Genomic DNA, 19,751 nt, shown 5'->3' with positions numbered 1-19,751 from the left:
TCTGTGGTGTGATGTAAGGGCTGATATATTTCTCTCTCTGTGTGAAGCCCTTCTCTTCTCTGTGTGTATCTGGGTCGCTGAGAGAGGAGATGGTCAAACTGGAGGTGTTACGAGTTGCTCTAGTTAACAGCTATAGCTTTACAAATGGGAATGACATTGTTGGGTGGGCTGACAAAGACAGCTAGGCGTTGCTGCTCTGTACCAAAACGGTAGAATAGCCAGGAATCTTTATGGGAAATTTGGAGGTGTTGTATAACATTGGAATTCATTGTGGAGGTGATTTATAATGTTGTAATTCATTGTGGAGGTGTTGTATAACATTGGAATTCATTGTGGAGGTGATTTATAATGTTGTAATTCATTGTGGAGGTGTTGTATAACATTGGAATTCATTGTGGAGGTGTTGTATAACATTTGGAATTATTTTTTGAAGGTGTTGTATAATATTGGAATTCATTGTGGAGGTGTTGTGTAACATTGGAACTCCCTGCTGGGTTTTTCTGTCCGCATTCAAAAATGAAAATGTTTGTAATACTGTGTGTGTGTGTGTTACCTACCTGGGCCCGTGGAGGCTAGTTTCTCAGACTCTCTGGGAGTTCTGAAGCTGACCGGGTCGCTGGGAGGACTGCTACCTCCCATGCTGATGCTCTGGACATGGACAATGTACTCTGTGTCCTCCTCCAAGTCCCACAGTGCACAGGAGCGCGTGGTCGTGTTCACTTCCTGGATGTACCGCAGCATGCGCACATCCTTCTTCTGTAACCAATGACAACAGGAGGGCTTAGGGTTAAGTTTAGGGCCATAAAACAAGGATACAGACCAGATATCAGATATCTAACCTGCACTAGCCCACTGTCTCGGTCCACTGTGACAAAGCCCACTGCCCTAGCCTAGGCATTATCTCTGGGAGTTAACGTGAGTTTTCTGGGTCTCAGATTCAGACAAGGTTGCTCATCAAACAACTGTAGTTCAACTAACCAACTCCCTGACTTAACCCAACACACAAACACACACTCAGACATGCACACTTATTCACACACAGACTGACACACACACACACACACATATATACAGTCGTGGTCAAAAGTTTTGAGAATGACACAAGTATTGGTCTTCACAAAGTTTGCTGCTTCAGTGTTTTTAGATATTTATGTCAGATGTTACTATGGTATAATGAAGTATAATTACAAGCATTCCATAAGTGTCAAAGGCTTTCAATGACAATGACATTCAGTTTATGCAAAGAGTCAATATTTGCAGTGTTGACCCTTCTTTTTCAAGACCTCTGCAATCCGCCCTGGCATGCTGTCAATTAACTTCTGGGCCACATACTGACTTTTGGCAGCCCATTCTTGCATAATCAATGCTTGGAGTTTGTCAGAATTTGTGGGTTTTTGTTTGTCCACCCGCCTCTTGAGGATTGACCTCAAGTTCTCAATGGGGTTAAGGTCTGGGGAGTTTCCTGGCCATGGACCCAACATTTCGATGTTTTGTTCCCCGAGCCACTTAGTTATCACTTCTGCATTATGGCAAGGTGCTCCATCATGCTGGAAAATGCATTGTTCATCACCAAACTGTTCTTGGATGGTTGGGAGAAGTTGCTCTCGGAGGATGTGTCCCTTGGCTGAGAAGCAACCCCACACATGAATGGTCTCAGGATGCTTTAATGTTGGCATGACACAGGACTGATGGTAGCGCTCACCTTGTCTTCTCCGGACAAGCTTTTTTTCCGGATGCCCTAAACAATCGGAAAGGGGATTAATCAGAGAAAATGAATTTACCCCAGTCCTCAGCAGTCCAATCCCTGTACCTTTTGCAGAATATCAGTCTGTCCCTGATGTTTTTCCTGGAGAGAAGTGGCTTCCTCGCTGCCCTTCTTGACACCAGGCCATCCTCCAAAAGTCTTCGCCTCACTGTGCGTGCAGATGCACTCACACCTGCCTGCTGCCATTCCTGAGCAAGCTCTGCACTGGTGGTGCCCCGATCTCGCAGCTGAATCAACTTTAGGAGACAGCAATATCCATGCCTGTGAAGCTTTTTGTGCAAAGCAATGATGACGGCACATGTTTCCTTGCAGGTAACCATGGTTAACAGAGGAAGAACAATGATTTCAAGCACCACCCTCCTTTTAAAGCTTCCAGTCTGTTGTTCTAACTCAATCAGCCTGACAGAGTGATCTCCAGCCTTGTCTTCATCAACACTCTCACCTGTGTTAACGAGAGAATCACTGACATGATGTCAGCTGGTCCTTTTGTGGCAGGGCTGAAATGCAGTGTAAATGTTTTTTTGGGGATTAAGTTCATTTTCATGGCAAAGAGGGACTTTGCAATTAATTGCAATTCATCTGATCACTCTTCATAACATTCTGGAGTATATGCAAATTGACATCATAAAAACTGAGGCAGCAGACTTTGTGAAAATTAATATTTGTGTCATTCTCAAAATTTTGACCACGACTTTTGATACACACACACTCCTCTACCTGTTGTGTGATGGCGAATCCGATGACGGGATCTCCCTCCACTATCTCCCATGTGACTATGGCTGTGTTCGCCTCCAGCTCTCTGATCGTCACATTGAGAGGAGCCGACAGAGCTGAGTATATACGCACGCACACGCACACACACACACACACACACACACACACACACACACACACACACACACACACACACACACACACACACACACACACACACACACACACACACACACACACACACACACACACACACACACACACACACCACAGGAGAGGTGAGAAAGTGTCTACCACACACTGAGACACACTGACAGAGCCAACAGGACAGAAGGTGAGAAGGGTTATAATTTATGTGTCTTTACTCCTGGTAATGACATCAAACACCCTTCCGCTCTTTGTCTGCAGCGTAACAGTATGGATAGGTCTAATGTTTTCTGTTCTATTTTATTAAACGGTTGGGGAGAAGGTGGGATATTGTTCAATTGTCTTGACTAACGTCGTCTTTTACTGTTGTCTGAGGATAGAGGGAAAACTGAATGATATCATTCTACACACACTTTCTCCCTTTCTCATTATGATGGGTGAGACACACACACACACACACACACACACACACACACACACACACACACACACACACACACCACACACACCAGTCCTGTGCTGGATGTGGGTCGATAGTTTTACTGTTACGTGTTATTTAATCTAGTCAGGAAGTGATCTAACATTGCTGGAAATATTATCTGGGATAGCCTCCACTCCTCAGTGAAGCTGGGTACTGTGACAGCAACATCTTCCATTTTCATTGGCTTTATAAAATGGATGAATAGTATTGCATAGTATTGTATAGTGTTGTATTGTTCATGTTAGTAGATACCCATAGACTTCCAGCAATTGTGCTAACACTACCTAGCATTGGCACGCGAAACTATCTCTAACTTTCCTCATACTGGTCTCTGTCTCTCTGTCTCTCTCTGTCTCTCTGTCTCTCTCTCTCTCTCTCTCTCTCTCTCTCTCTCTCTCTCTCTCTCTCTCTCTCTCTCTCTCTCTCTCTCTCTCTCTCTCTCTCTCTCTCTCTCTCTCTGTGCATGCTGAGAGTTTTTGGGAGTTTGAGTGTTTCGTGTGGAGGGCTCTGTCCTAATTTATTTGCTATGGTGGAGGGTTAATGCACTGTTTGTTTTAGTGGTACCCACTGTTTTTATTTTCAAAGTTAGGGAGTAAGAGGACCGAGGTTTAGTTTCCTGGGGTTTTGAACGGTGTGAGCGATGGCTTCGCAGCCTAGCGCAGAGGAGACGCTGTCGTTACGGCATGGATTCAGGTGTGTTTCTGAGAATGGAATTAAGGTGGAGGAGGTTCTACACGCGGTCGGCGAACAGGTAGGAGCTGAATTTATACATTCCGCGTCCAGAATGAACAAAGCTGTGGTTGTGTTCATGAACAGAGCACATTTGGTGGGTAGGCTAATTTCTAGTGGAATATTTGTAAGGGGTGTGTTGGTGCCAATTTCTCCTCTTTCTACCTCTTCGACTAGGGTGGTAGTTGCGGATGATTAAGGATGATCAAATCAGGAAGGAGCTGAGTCATTTTGGTAAGTTTGCTAGTGGTTTTCATGTACTGTCAGCAGGTTTTCAGGCAGATGCCCTCAAGCATGTTGTTTCGTTCCGGAGGCAAGTGTTCATGTTCCTGAATAACAATGAGCAACAGTTAAATGTGCATTTTAAAGTGAGGCATGGGGAGGGGCTCTACGTGGGGTTTGCCAGCACAGATAGTCTACGGTGCTTTGAGTGTGGGGATTTGGGGCATAAGAGCTTTGCGTGCCCACATAAAGGCCGTAGACAAGGTGAGGGTTCAAGCACCAGTGGAGGAAATCGAGGTCAACATGCAGGCAGCAGAGGCTGGGAGATGGAGATGAGGAGGAGGAAGGTGAGTCTGAGGCAGAGGAAGATGAGGAGGCTTTCTTTTCAGGCTCCTCCTCAATGGATCCAGAGCTGACAGCCAGTCAGGCAGAGGGGTCAAAGTACACAGTGAGGGAACTGTCAAGGTTGCTGAATGAGACTAAGGGGAAAAAAGTTAATCTTGAGGCTGTTTTTTGCGATCCTGGAAAGTTTGTAAGATAGTACAACATGCTACGAAAAATGAGGGTCATGGTGTCCTCACACCCAGGATACGGTTTATGTTGAGGAAGTGGGTCACAAGTTGTGCTTAAAGGTCTACCTTCAGACACTGTTTAGATTAAAGTTTTATTTCTGGCACTGGGGCTTTTTGAGCATTGCTATTGGTCTCTGTCTTTGCTTGCTTTTCAAATCAAATCAAATTTTATTTGTCACATACACTTGTTTAGCAGATGTTATAGCGAGTGTAGTGAAATGCTTGTGTTTCTAGCTCCGACAGTGCAGTAATATCTAACAAGTAATATCTAACAATTTCACAACATATACCCAATACACACAAAACTAGTAAGGAATGGAATTTAAGAATATATACATATATGGACAAGCAATGACAGAGCGGCATGGACTAAGATATAGTAGAATATTATAGAATGCAGTATATACATATGAGATGAGTAGTGCAAGATATGTAAACATTATTAAAGTGACTAGCGTTCCATTTCTTAAAGTGGCCAGTGATTTCAATAGGCAGCAGCAGCCTCTAATGTGCTAGTGATTGCTATTTAACAGTCTGATGGCCTTGAGATAGAAGCTGTTATTCATTCTCGCGGTCCCAGCTTTGATGCACATGTACTGACCTCGCCTTCTGGATGATAGCAGGGTGAACAGGCAGTGGCTCGGGTGGTTGATGTCCTTGATGATCTTTTTGGCCTTCCTGTGACATCGGGTGCTGTATGTGTCTTGGAGGGCGGGTAGTTTGCCTCCGGTAATGCGTTCGGCAGACCGCACCACCCTCTGGAGAGCCCTGCGGTTGCGGGAGGTGCAGTTGCTGTACCAGGCGGTGATACAGCCCGACAGGATGCTCTCAATTGTGCATCTGTAAATGTTTGTGAGGGTTTTAGGTGTCAAGCTGAATTTCTTCAGCCTCCTGATGTTGAAGAGGCTCTGTTGCGCCTTCTTCACCACATTGTCTGCGTGGGTGGACCATTTCAGTTTGTCGGTGATGTGAACGCCAAGGAACTTGAAGCTTTCCACCTTCTCCACTGCGGTCCCGTCGATGTGGATAGGGGGGTGCACCCTCTGCTGTTTCCTGAAGTCCACAATCATCTCCTTTGTTTTGTTGATGTTGAGTGAGAGGTTATTTTTCTGGCACCACACTCCCAGAGCCCTCACCTCCTCCCTGTAGGCGGTCTTGTCACCTCTTATGGAGAATCTTCGGGTAGGCTCGCTTAATATTAATGGCACCAGAGATGCGGGAAAGAGGAGTGTGTTGGGTGAATATGTAAAACAAAAAAAAAGTACAACTGTTGTTTCTGCAGGAGACGCATAGTGATGTGGTGAATGAAGTTGATTGGGGGCTCTAGTGGAAAGGGGCAAGTGTGCTGAGCCATGGGACAAATGTTAGTGCAGGGGTGGCAGTCCTTTTTGTACCGGGTCTGTCTGTCAAAATTTGCTCCTCAAAAGAGGTGTGTAGGGGTAGACTGCTTGTAGTAAAAGCAGAAATTAACAACAGGGGTTTTGTCTTTATAAATGTGTATCCACCTAGCACAGGGAGAGAGAGGGGGCATCTGTTTGGGTGTCTTAGACAGGAACTCTCACAGGTAGCGCCTGAGGAGACGCTGGTGGTCGGCGGGGACTGGAACTGTAAGATGGATTTTACGAAATACAGAAATGGGGAGGAGCCTCATTCAGGCTCAGTGGGGGTGTTAAGGGACATCATTAATCAGTTTGACCTAGTGGATGTTTGGAGAACTAGACATCCCAACACAAGACAGTATACAGTGGGGAAAAAAAGTATTTAGTCAGCCACCAATTGTGCAAGTTCTCCCACTTAAAAAGATGAGAGAGGCCTGTAATTTTCATCATAGGTACACGTCAACTATGACAGACAAATTGAGAAAATAAAATCCAGAAAATCACATTGTAGGATTTTTAATGAATTTATTTGCAAATTATGGTGGAAAATAAGTATTTGGTCACCTACAAACAAGCAAGATTTCTGGCTCTCACAGACCTGTAACTTCTTCTTTAAGAGGCTCCTCTGTCCTCCACTCGTTTCCTGTATTAATGGCACCTGTTTGAACTTGTTATCAGTATAAAAGACACCTGTCCACAACCTCAAACAGTCACACTCCAAACTCCACTATGGCCAAGACCAAAGAGCTGTCAAAAGACACCAGAAACAAAATTGTAGACCTGCACCAGGCTGGGAAGACTGAATCTGCAATAGGTAAGCGGCTTGGTTTGAAGAAATCAACTGTGGGAGCAATTATTAGGAAATGGAAGACATACAAGACCACTGACAATCTCCCTCGATCTGGGGCTCCACGCAAGATCTCACCCCGTGGGGTCAAAATGATCACAAGAACGGTGAGCAAAAATCCCAGAACTACACGGGGGGACCTAGTGAATGACCTGCAGAGAGCTGGGACCAAAATAACAAAGCCTACCATCAGTAACACACTACGCCGCCAGGGACTCAAATCCTGCAGTGCAAGACGTGTCCCCCTGCTTAAGCCAGTACATGTCCAGGCCCGTCTGAAGTTTGCTAGAGTGCATTTGGATGATCTAGAAGAGGATTGGGAGAATGTCATATGGTCAGATGAAACCAAAATAGAACTTTTTGGTAAAAACTCAACTCGTCGTGTTTGGAGGACAAAGAATGCTGAGTTGCATCCAAAGAACACCATACCTACTGTGAAGCATGGGGGTGGAAACATCATGCTTTGGGGCTGTTTTTCTGCAAAGGGACCAGGACGACTGATCCGTGTAAAGGAAAGAATGAATGAGGCCATGTATCGTGAGATTTTGAGTGAAAACCTCCTTCCATCAGCAAGGGCATTGAAGATGAAACGTGGCTGGGTCTTTCAGCATGACAATGATCCCAAACACACCGCCCGGGCAACGAAGGAGTGGCTTCATAAGAAGCATTTCAAGGTCCTGGAGTGGCCTAGCCAGTCTCCAGATCTCAACCCATAGAAAATCTTTGGAGGCAGTTGAAAGTCCGTGTTGCCCAGCGACAGCCCCAAAACATCACTGCTCTAGAGGAGATCTGCATGGAGGAATGGGCCAAAATACCAGCAACAGTGTGTGAAAACCTTGTGAAGACTTACAGAAAACGTTTGACATGTGTCATTGCCAACAAAGTGTATATAACAAAGTATTGAGAACCTTTGGTTATTGACCAAATACTTATTTTCCACCATAATTTGCAAATAAATTCATAAAAAATCCTACAATGTGATTTTCTGGATTTTTTTTCCTCATTTTGTCTGTCATAGTTGACGTGTACCTATGATGAAAATTACAGGCCTCTCTCATCTTTTTAAGTGGGAGAACTTGCACAATTGGTGGCTGACTAAATACTTTTTTTCCCCACTGTACATGGGTGAAGGTCTTTGGGGCTAGGGTGAGCGCAGCCCGGCTTGATCGATTGTACATGTCCAGAAATCAAAGCAATAGGCTGTTGGGCGCTAACATTCTCCCGGTGTGTTTTTCGGATCATCACATAACCATGGCTCGGCTGTCTATTTCACCAGGGCCTCGGCAGGCATCCTATTGGAAGTTTAATGTAAAGCTCTTACAAGATGCCAATTTTTGCTCAGGTTTCCAGACTTTTTGGGAAAGGTGGGGACAGCGAAGAGAGGAGTATGAGTCTCTGAGTCAATGGTGGGTTGTGGGAAAAGTCCAAATTCTGCTTTTCTGTCAACAGCATACAGCTCTCTCATCCTCAGAGGCTAGGAGAGTATTGGGGGAACTCGAGCGTAGTTTTAGTGAGATGGAGGTAGAGCTGGTGGGGCAAGGCAATGTAGGCCTCCAGGCTAATTTAGCTGAACTACATAGGGACCTGGGCAGTTTTTTCCAAGGAAAGGAAAGGGAGCACTTGTAAGAGCTAGGTTCTCCATGCTCAAGGAGATGGATGCTCCCAGCTCCTTCTTCTTTGGTTTGGAAAGACAGAGCGGTGAAGCTAAGGGTGTGCATTGTCTACGGCTTTCGGATGGGTGGGTGACCTCTGTTGTGGGGGAGATGCGGGAGCGGACTGTGGAGTTTTATACTGAGTTGTATTGGGCAGAACTGTGGGATCCTATGTGTGCTCAGGTTTTGTTTGCAGAACTCCCTAAGCTCTCTCTGGCACAGAGGGATGAAATGGACATTCCCCTGTTGTCCCATGAACTGGCAGAGGCTGTAACCCAGATGTCCCGTGGCCGTGCACCAGGGGTTGATGGACTCCCAGTGGAGTTTTATAATAAATTCTGGGAAATAATTGGACTGGACTTCTTTTGCGTGTTGCGTGAGTGCGTCGGGGTAGGAGAGTTGCCGATGAGCTGCCGTCGGGCGGCTCTGACTACCCTGCCCAAAAAAGGGGACTTAAGAACTGGAGGCGTGTGGCATTGCTCTGTGTGGACTACAAGGTCCTTGCTAACAGACTGAAGTCCCATCTGGACTCTATAGTACACAAGGACCAGACGCTCAATCACGGACAACTTGTTCTTAGTCCCGTTTAGCTCAGTTGGTAGAGCATGGCGCTTGCAACGCCAGGGTTGTGGGTTCGATTCCCACGGGGGACCAGTATGAAAAAAAAAAAATGTATGCACTCACTAACTGTAAGTCGCTCTGGATAAGAGCGTCTGCTAAAATGACTAAAATGTTAATCAGGGACATGTTGGACTTGTCGAGAGGTTCTAATGTGAACTTTGGACTGGTCTCTTTAGATCAAGAGAAGGCTTTTGATAGAGTGGACCATGAGTATCTGTTTAATGTGATGTTTGGGTTTGGGGAAAGGTTTTTGGCCTATGTGAAGATGTTGTATGCTGGGGCGTCATGTATGGTCATGGTGGGAGGGGGGCTCAGTAGGCCAGTCTGGGTGAGGCGGGGCATTAGACAAAGATGCCCTCTATCGGGGCAGTTAAATACACTAGCCATTGAGCCTTTTTTGTGCCTGCTACTCAGGAAACTGCAGGGAGTGTGCTGGACAGACATAGCAGTGTCAGCGTATGCAGATGATGTTTCTGTGATGGTCAGGGATGGTCAGGATATGCAGGCACTAGTCTGAAGGTGTACGAGGAAGCTTTGTCAGCTAAGGTAAACTGGGGCAAGAGCTCTGTTATGGGGGATAGGGCCCCTCCTCTGCTTCCAGGGGCTTTGCAGTGGGGTTGTGAAGGGCTTAACATTTTGGGGGTGTACCTGGGCTTGGAGAGGTGGGTCAGGAAGAACTTGGAGGGGCTGTCACAGGCAGTGGTGTCAAGACTGGCCAGGTGGAGGGTGCTCCTGTCCCAAGTGTCATGTAGAGGGAGGGTGCTGATAATCAACAACCTGGTGGCATCTTCCCTGTGGCATAAACTGGCTGTCCTCAACCCCCCCGCCGGTCTGCTCACAGACCTGCAACGCAAGCTAGTGGTTTTTTTCTGGTTTTTGATGGCCATCACTGGCTGAGGGCGGCAGTGTTGTACATGTCTGTAAATGAAGGAGGACAGGGCCTGGTGGAACTGGAGAGCAGTGTGGCTGCATTCCGACTAAAGGCAGCACAGAGACTGCTGTACCATACTGATGTCGGATGGAGGGAACCAGCATGCGGCTTACTGGGAAGAGCTTGCGGATTAGGGTTGAACCGGCAGCTGTTCCTCATGAGGCTGGAGAGGCTGAGTACAGCTGGTCTCTCGGTGCTGAGGGCCTGGCAGCTACTAAGGACCAAACGAGAAGGGGGTGTGGAAACTGGGCTGTGGGTGTGGGAGGAGCCTATCTTCCACAACCCAGCCATCCTTTTGAGATCGGTTCAGTCGGCCACCCTGAAGAGGCGACTGATTGCAGCGTGTTTACTAAGCCTGGGTGACCTGCGACTGCTGGGAGAGGAGGGGTGGAAAACCCCAGAAGTCCTGGCACAACAAACAGGCCTAACATCTCTTAGGCTGCTGGGGAGATTCCTGGGGGAGGTCCAGGAGGCACTGTCTGAGCCGGTAAAGGGGGTGTTTGAGCGGCCAAAGGGGGAGGGGCCACCAATGTTTCCGCCACTGCACGTGACGGCAGAGACTGGGGACTGGCAAGGGGTCTGGAGGACTTGTTAGATTTTAACACTCTGAGCCTGGGGGAGTTTGAAGGGGTGGGAGGTAAAGCCCTCTACAACCTCTGTATTAAGGTAAGGAACATCAGGAGCCTAACAGGAGTGAAGGCACATCAGTGGCAAGGGGTATGTGGGACGGAGAGTATGGTGGGTTTTAGATGGAGGGGGCTCTACAAACTCCCAGTACCAAAGAGGTCAGGGGACCTCCAGTGGAGGGTTCTACATGGAGCCCTGGCCACTAACAGCTGGTTGGCACGGGTCGACCCGGGAGTCGGACAAGGGTGTCCTTTCTGTGTCATGAGTGAAACTGTGATTAATGTGTTTTCTGTGTGCGACAGGTTAATGTCTTTAATATCTCTGTTGTTTATAAAGTCTCTGGATGTTTATAATGGGGTACAGGTATTCAAATAAGGAAAAGGCCAAATGTGTGTTGTTGAATATTCTGTTTTGCTCAGGCAAAGTTGGCTATTTGGATAACAAGGAGGAACAGGGTCAAAGGTGGGGGGGATAACAGACCCTTTACTATTATCTAATGGAATGATCTCTGCACGCCTTAGGGTGGAATTTGAGTTCTATAAAATGATAAAAAGTGTGGATATGTTTCAAGAGATATGGTGTGTTTGTGGGGGCTGTCTGTATAGCTGGGGAAGATGGTCTGGATATTCGGTTGTAGAAGTGGTGAGGTTTGGGTTATTGTGATGTGTGGTGTTGTTTTTGTATCGTGGGGTAGAGGGCAAGGTGAGTATGCAGTACAGGGGATATCGTTTTTTATTTAATATTTTATTTTAGGAGGGGGGTGAGGTTTTAATGAAAAGAGAATGTACCATTAAAGAAAGACAGAAAAATCAAAGTCTCTCTCTCTCTCTCTCTCTCTCTCTCTCTCTCTCTCAAATTCAAGCTGCTTTATTGGCATGAAAAACATTGCATCAATATTGCCAAAGCAACAATGTATACAATATACATTGTAATAAAATAATAAAGAATAACAAATAATAATATAAAATGGTAGTAAATAATAATAATAAATAATAACAACAATAAAATGGTAACAGTCAATAGTAGAAATATAATAAATAGAAAAGGCTAAACTAACTATAACTAACTTATAACTAACTAACTGTCATCCTCACCATTACATCAGTACTACAACTACCATCATCATTACTACTACCACTACTACCACCACCATCATTAAACTGCTATCATTACCATCCCCCTACTACCATCATCATTACTACTACCACTACTACCACCACCATCATTCAACTGCTATCATTACCATCACCCCTACTACCATCATCATTACTACCACTACTACCACCACCACCATCATTTAACTGCTATCATTACCATCACCCCTACTACCATCATCATTACTACCCCTACTACCACCACTACCATCATTAAACTGTTATCATTACCATCACCCCTACTACCATCATCATTACTACCACTACTACTACCACCGTCATTAAACTGCTATCATTACCATCACCTTTACTACCATCATCATTACTACCACTACTACCACCACCACTATCATTTAACTGCTATCATTACCATCACCCCTACTACCATCATCATTACTACTACCACTACTACCACCACCATCATTAAACTGCTATCATTACCATCACCCCTACTACCATCATCATTACTACCACTACTACCACCACCACCATCATTTAACTGCTATCATTACCATCACCCCTACTACCATCATCATTACTACCACTACTACCACCACTACCATCATTAAACTGTTATCATTACCATCACCCCTACTACCATCATCATTACTACCACTACTACTACCACCGTCATTAAACTGCTATCATTACCATCACCCCTACTACCCGTACCACTACTATTTAGAATAATAATCACAACAATAATAGTAATAATAATAGTAATAGTAATAATAGTAGTAATAATAATAATAATAATAATAATAATTATAACAATAATAATAATAATAATAAGTAAGTAAGTTACTGTTTACTATGCAGATGTTATTATTCAGTGTCCCTCAGGCTATGGCAGGCAAATACATATTTGGCTGCAAGAGGAGCCGTTGCTCCTTCGTCCATGACTATTTTTTGCTTTTCCTCTGGGTTTAATAAGTAAAAATGTGGAATAAATGTAGTCATTTCTGTGAATAATGAATCTCTTGGTGAGGAATATTTATCACAGTAAAGGAGAAAGTGCATCTCTGTTTCTACCTCCCCTGTCGTGCAGTGACCACATACACGCTCCTCTTTGGGTAGCCATGTCTTTTTATGTCTGCCGGTTTCTATTGCCAATTGATGGTCACTCAGCCTGTACTTAGTAAGGATCTGTCTCTGCTTCGTGTCTCTGACAGAGTAGAGATAATCAGCCAATTCATATTCTCTGTTCAGAGCCAGATAGCAATTTAGTCGGCTTTGGGATTTTGTGTAGTTTTTCCAATGTTGTAAATATGAGTCCTTTGATTGGTTCATGATTTTGTTTATTTGAATTATTTCTTTTGAAGCAGTGCTGGTGTCAGCTTGGTTGGTTAGGTCCAACACCAGCTGACTGAGAGGGCTCGTTTCTGGGCTCAGCTCTTGGGTTTGAAGTGCTTTAAATTGGAGACTTGAATTTGGACTTGAATTTAGGTGTAGCCAAAATTTTAATGATATTTTTTGTATTTTCATTACCACTGGAAAGCAGCCCAATTCTGCCCTACATGCATTAGTTGGTGTATTTCTTTGGACTTGTAGAATTTTCCAACAGAATTCTGCATGTAGGGCTTCAGTTGGTTGTTTGTCCCACATTTTAGAGTCCAGTTTATTGAGTTGCCCCCAAACCTCACTTCCGTAAAGAGCTAATGGTAGGATTACGCTGTCAAATATTTTGGTCCAAATTCTAATTGGGATGTTGATTTTGAATAATTTAATTTTTATTGAATACAATGCTCTACCGGATTTTTCTTTGAGTGCATTCACTGCCATATTAAAGTTTCCCGATGCAGATATGGTCAGACCAAGGTATGAGTAATTTTTAGCGTGTTCAACTATGGTGTTGTTAAGGGTGAATTTATATTTGTGTTCCTGACATCTGGGTTTTTCTGGAAAATCATGATTTTCGTTTTTTAATTTTTATTTACTGCCAGGGCCCAATTATGGCAATATTGCTCTAGAATGTTAAGGTTCTATTGAAGACCTTCTTTGGTTGGTGATAGAAGTACCAAATCATCAGCATATAGCAGGTATTTTACCTCTGTGTCAAATAGTGTGAGTCGTGGGGCTGCAGAATGGTCCAAGATGTCTGCTAATTCATTTATATATATTTTAATTTTTATTTACTGCCAGGGCCCAATTATGGCAATATTGCTCTAGAATGTTAAGGTTCTATTGAAGACCTTCTTTGGTTGGTGATAGAAGTACCAAATCATCAGCATATAGCAGGTATTTTACCTCTGTGTCAAATAGTGTGAGTCCTGGGGCTGCAGAATGGTCCAAGATGTCTGCTAATTCATTTATATAAATGTTCTTTGGTTTTTGATTTTTATTGCACACTTGTTTTCTGTGTACATACATTTTATGAAGTCATACACCTTACCACCAAGCCCACTTTGGAGAATTTTGAAGAATAGCCCTTTGTGCCAAATATAATCTAATGGTTTTTTAAAGTCAATAAAGCCAGCAAAGATTTTGCCCTCTTTTTTTTTGGTGGACGTGTTTATTAATTAGTGTGTGTAAGGGGTATATATGGTCAGTAGTGCGATGGTTGGAGAGAAAGCCAATTTGACATTTACTTATTACATTTATTTCTTGAAGAAAGGTTTGAATTCTTGAATTCAAAATGCTACAGAAAACCTTTCCCAAGTTGCTGTTTATGCATATTCCCCTATAATTATTGGGGTCTGATTTGTCTCCACTGTTGTGGATAGGGGAGATGAGCCCCTGGTTCCAGACATCAGGAAAGCAGCCAGAAGATAAAACTATGTTGAACAATTTAACCACAGCATTTTGCAACTCAGGTGTGCTGTTTTTCAGCATTTCATTTCTGATGTTCTCTAGACCACAAGCCTTCTTTGGTTTTATAGATTTTAGCTTTTCATTTAATTATTGTTGGGTTATTGGGTAATCTAATGGATTTAGGTTGTTTTTAATGACTAATTCAAGGATGTTCCATTTTCCTTGAATTTCTAAAAAGTCTTTTTGTGGGATGTTTTTGTATAGATTATCAAAACAAGTTTTCCAAATTCCTTCATCTTGTATGGCTAATTATTGTGGCTTTGTCGTGCTTAAATTGTTCCACATGTCCCAGAATTGATTTTGGTCAATTGCGTTTTAAATTTCATGAAGTGTCTTATTGGTATAATTCAATTTCTTGCATTTCAGTGTATGTTTATACTGTTTCAGAGTTTCAAAGTAGTCATAGCGTAGCTCCGGGTTGTTTTGCTGCTTATGTTTTTCATTTGACATTTGTCTTAGGTGTTTTCTAATTGTATTACATTCGTTATCAAACAATTTTTCAGAAACATTTTGTTTTTTATTTCTGATGTTGTATTTCTTTGGTCTCTCAAATATGCTTTTGATGCTGCTTTTTGGAATATGCAATTTATGTTTTGTGTAGCCGAATTGACACCTTCTTTATTGTTTTGGTATTGTGAGTTATTGAAGACCTGTATAGAGTTAATCATTTCATTTAAGTTCAATGTTTCAGAGTTTATTGGGCTGTTTTTTTTGAATGAGAATTGCTGGTTAATTTCTACAGAAACACGTTGATATGACTGTGATCTGACAATTGTGTCTGTGGTCTGACAGTGAATGCACTAATGGAGGAGGGGTCGATGTCAGTGATGGCATAATCGACTACACTTGTCCCAAGAGCTGAGCAGTAAGTAAACTGACCTAAAGAGTCCCCTCTGATTCTACCATTAAGCATGTACAGGCCTAAGGCTCGACAGAGATGCACTAACTCCTTCCCGTTTTTGTTCAGTATTTGGTCAGGACTGTTTCTATTATTTATAATTGGGCTACTGTACAAGGAGGGGTGTCCAAATATGTGGTGGTTACCTCCCGCATCAGTGTAGTCAGGCTCAGAACCTGTTCTCGCATTGAAATATCCACAAAGAAGCACTTTACCCTCTGCCTGAAATTGAATGATTTCTGTATGGAAATTGTCAAAAAACTGATCATCATAATATGATGAATCTGAAGGAGGAGCATAAGCTGCACATATATGTATACATAATTGTCACAATTGATTGTACCTGCGTTAAGTTTTAGCCAAATGTGGTTAGTACCTTTTCTCATTTCATTCAGTGCTAAGTCCTGCTTATGCCAAATGATGATTCCACCTGAGTCCCGGCCCCATTTAACATTTTTATGTTTGATTGATGGTAGTAAACTTTTTCTACAGCTGGAGGGACACTGAGTATCAATGTCTTCACGACACCATGTTTCCAGTAGGATTATGATGTCCTGTCCCTTGATTTGTTGTTTTAGAATCAAAATGTGAAGAGTACAGGCCCTGGATATTCCAAGAGCTGATAGTTAATGATCTCATTTATAATAAGTGATATTCACTGGTTTGAGTGAAGTACATTGAACAAAAAAATTATATTATATATACATACACATATATATACACACACATACACACACACATATATATACACACACATATATATATATATATGTGTGTGTATATATATATGTGTGTGTGTATGTATGTGTATGTATATATGTTGATTTGTTTACAACTATTCTTTATTTAATTGGCACTGGAATTATACTAATAATTATATATGTACTGATCAATACTTGAACAAATCAATTAGAATGGAATAAGATTGCACCAAAAATAAGTACAATGCAATACAATCTGCAACCCCTTCTACGTATGTGTTTCTTGTGTGTGTGTGTGTGTGTGTGTGTGTGTGTGTGTGTGTGTGTGTGTGTGTGTGTGTGTGTGTGTGTGTGTGTGTGTGTGTGTGTGTGTGTGTGTGTGTGTGTGAGTGTGTGTAAATTAAAAGGTCTGTCTATCCCAGTAGTCTGCATATTAGATGCAGTAGTTGGAGCACCTCTCCAATCTCTGATAGCTCTAGGTGTGTTTTGCCAGAGGTTACCTCAGCATATGTAGGCTGATGATCTGAAGGATACATGGTGTGGACTGCATCATGTGGTGCACTTCTCTGAAGGACAGTGTTCTGCCCGACCCTAGAGTAGTGGTCAGTGCTGTGTTGTGATGGGCCGGGTCTAGTAGAGCTGTGTTGTGATGGGCCGGGTCTAGTAGAGCTGTGTTGTGATGGGCTGGGTCTAGTAGAGCTGTGTTGTGATGGGCCGGGTCTTGTAGAGCTGTGTTGTGATTGGGTCTAGTAGAGCTGTGTTGTGATGGGCCGGGTCTAGAAGAGCTGTGTTGTGATGGGCCGGGTCTAGAAGAGCTGTGTTCTGATGGGCCGGGTCTAGTAGAGCTGTGTTGTGATGGGTCGGGTATGGTCGTGCTGTGTTGTGATGGGCCGGGTCTAGAAGAGCTGTGTTGTGATGGGCCAGGTCTAGAAGAGCTGTGTTGTGATGGGCCGGGTCTAGTAGAGCTGTGTTGTGATGGGCCGGGTCTGGTAGAGCTGTGTTGTGATGGGACGGGTCTGGTCGTGTTGTCCTGAGGCGGGCCCCGTCTGGTCGTGCTGTCCTGAGTCGGGTCTGGTCTGGTAAATCTGTGCTGTGTTGGGCCTGGTCTTGTAGAGCTGTGCTGTAATAAGCCGTGTCTGGCTCTTCTCTCCTGGGGATGGTGGGGGTACTGTTGTTTCAGGAAGTGGAGTGGGGGGCCTCTGCTGCTGGGGTGATGGGTGTGTGGGTCCCTGACAAGTGTTGCATCCTTAAGATCCTTAGCAAAGGTTCTGACAATGTCCTGATCAAGATGTACATTATCGTATAAGTGTTCACGTCAGAGTGGGATGGTGAGCCGTTCTGACGTTGAGCATTGGCACAGTCCACAGTGATCTGTTGATTTATTTTGTTGATCAACTGTCCAGGGAATCTTTCTTGGTAGGAGGGTGGACACAACTACAGTGAGGGGGAAAAGTATTTGATCCCCTGCTGATTTTGTACGTTTGCCCACTGAAAAAGAAATGATCAGTCTATAATTTTAATGGTAGGTTTATTTGAACAGTGAGAGACAGAATAACCAAAAGAAAATCCAGAAAAACGCATGACAAAAATGTTATAAATTGATTTGCATTTTAATGAGGGAAATAAGTATTTGACCCCCTCTCAATCAGAAAGATTTCTGGCTCCCAGGTGTCTTTTATACAGGTAACGAGCTGAGATTAGGAGCACACTCTTAAAGGGAGTGCTCCTAATCTCAGCTTGTTACCTGTATAAAGTACACCTGTCCACAGAAGAAATCAATCAATCAGATTCCAAACTCTCCACCATGGCCAAGACCAAAGAGCTCTCCAAGGATATCAGGGACAAGATTGTAGACCTACACAAGGCTGGAATGGGCTACAAGACAATCGCCAAGCAGCTTGGTGAGAAGGTGACAACAGTTGGTGCGATTATTCGCAAATGGAAGAAACACAAAATAATTGTCAATCTCCCTCGGCCTGGGGCTCCATGCAAGATCTCACCTCGTGGAGTTGCAATGATCATGAGAACGGTGAGGAATCAGCCCAGAACTACACGGGAGGATCTTGTCAATGATCTCAAGGCAGCTGGGACCATAGTCACCAAGAAAACAATTGGTAACACACTACGCTGTGAAGGACTGAAATCCTGCAGCGCCCGCAAGGTCCCCCTGCTCAAGAAAGCACATATACAGTGCCGTCTGAAGTTTGCCAATGAAACATCTGAATGATTCAGGGGAGAACTGGGTGAAAGTGTTGTGGTCAGATGAGACCAAAATCGAGCTCTTTGGCATCAACTCAACTCGCCGTGTTTGGAGGAGGAGGAATGCTGCCTATGACCCCAAGAACACCATCCCCACCGTCAAACATGGAGGTGGAAACATTATGCTTTGGGGGTGTTTTTCTGCTAAGGGGACAGGAAAACTTCACTGCATCAAAGGGATGATGGACGGGGCCATGTACCGTCAAATCTTGGGTGAGAACCTCCTTCCCTCAGCCAGGGCATTGAAAATGGGTCGTGGATGGGTATTCCAGCATGACAATGACCCAAAACACACAGCCAAGGCAACAAAGGAGTGGCTCAAGAAGAAGCACATTAAGGTCCTGGAGTGACCTATCCAGTCTCAGACCTTAATCCCATAGAAAATCTGTGGAGGGAGCTGAAGGTTTGAGTTGCCAAATGTCAGCCTCAAAACCTTAATGACTTGGAGAAGATATGCAAAGAGGAGTGGAACAAAATCCCTCCTGAGATGTGAGCAAACCTGGTGGCCAACTACAAGAAACGTCTGACCTCTGTGATTGCCAACAAGGGTTTTGCCACCAAGTACTAAGTCATGTTTTGCAGAGGGGTCAAATACTTATTTCCCTCATTAAAATGCAAATCAATTTATAACATTTTTGACTTGCGTTTTTCTGGATTTTTTTGTTGTTATTCTGTCTCTCACTGTTCAAATAAACCTACCATTAAAATTATAGACTGATCATGTCTTTGTCAGTGGGCAAACGTACAAAATCAGCAGGGGATCAAATACTTTTTTCCCTTACTGTATATTGGTTGTTGGGAACATAGCCTGTGCCCGTTCTGCCACTCTTCTCACTGCCCCAGAAACATTTTCACCTTTGGCACGAAGGTCGTTTTTGCCAGTGTGGATGATGATGTTGTCAGGGGTGATAATCCTGGTCTGACTGAGTAGCTGCATTGCACTCTCAGTTGTAGGACACCAGAACTTATACACCTGGTGTCTAGGGAATCATCTTTCCTGGACCAAGAACTTCCCATTTTAATCGATAAGGATTGCAGTTGTGGGTGATTGTCTGGGTGGAACAGACTGGGAGACTGGAGCAGACTGGGAGGCTGATATTCTGACCTGGGCTGGAGCAGACTGGGAGGCTGGTAGGCTGACCTGGGCTGGAGCAGACTGGAAGGCTGGTAGGCTGACCTGGGCTGGAGCAGACTGGGAGGCTGGTAGGTTGACCTGGGCTGGAGCAGACTGGGAGGCTGGT

The 19,751-nt window shown here is 44.0% G+C and overlaps 1 protein-coding gene across 1 annotated transcript; it reads right to left on the bottom strand.

Annotated features, from left to right (window-relative positions):
* Positions 1-557: 557 nt before the first annotated feature.
* Positions 558-19,447, bottom strand: LOC311117522 (fibronectin type III domain-containing protein 5b-like; the record flags this gene model as incomplete). The annotated part of the gene is made up of 3 exons (XM_084192441.1): positions 558-756; positions 2,483-2,595; positions 19,366-19,447. Coding segments are annotated over 3 exons (394 nt in total), but the record flags the coding sequence as incomplete, so codon positions are not given.
* Between the last annotated feature and the right edge of the window lie 304 nt (positions 19,448-19,751).

The sequence above is a fragment of the Coregonus lavaretus genome (genome assembly GCF_964263955.1).
Source record: "Coregonus lavaretus genome assembly, contig: HAP1_SCAFFOLD_8468, whole genome shotgun sequence".
Lineage (NCBI taxonomy): Eukaryota > Metazoa > Chordata > Actinopteri > Salmoniformes > Salmonidae > Coregonus > Coregonus lavaretus.
The sequence above is the reverse complement of the archived record's forward strand: the minus strand, read 5'-3'. Positions and strand labels throughout refer to the sequence as shown.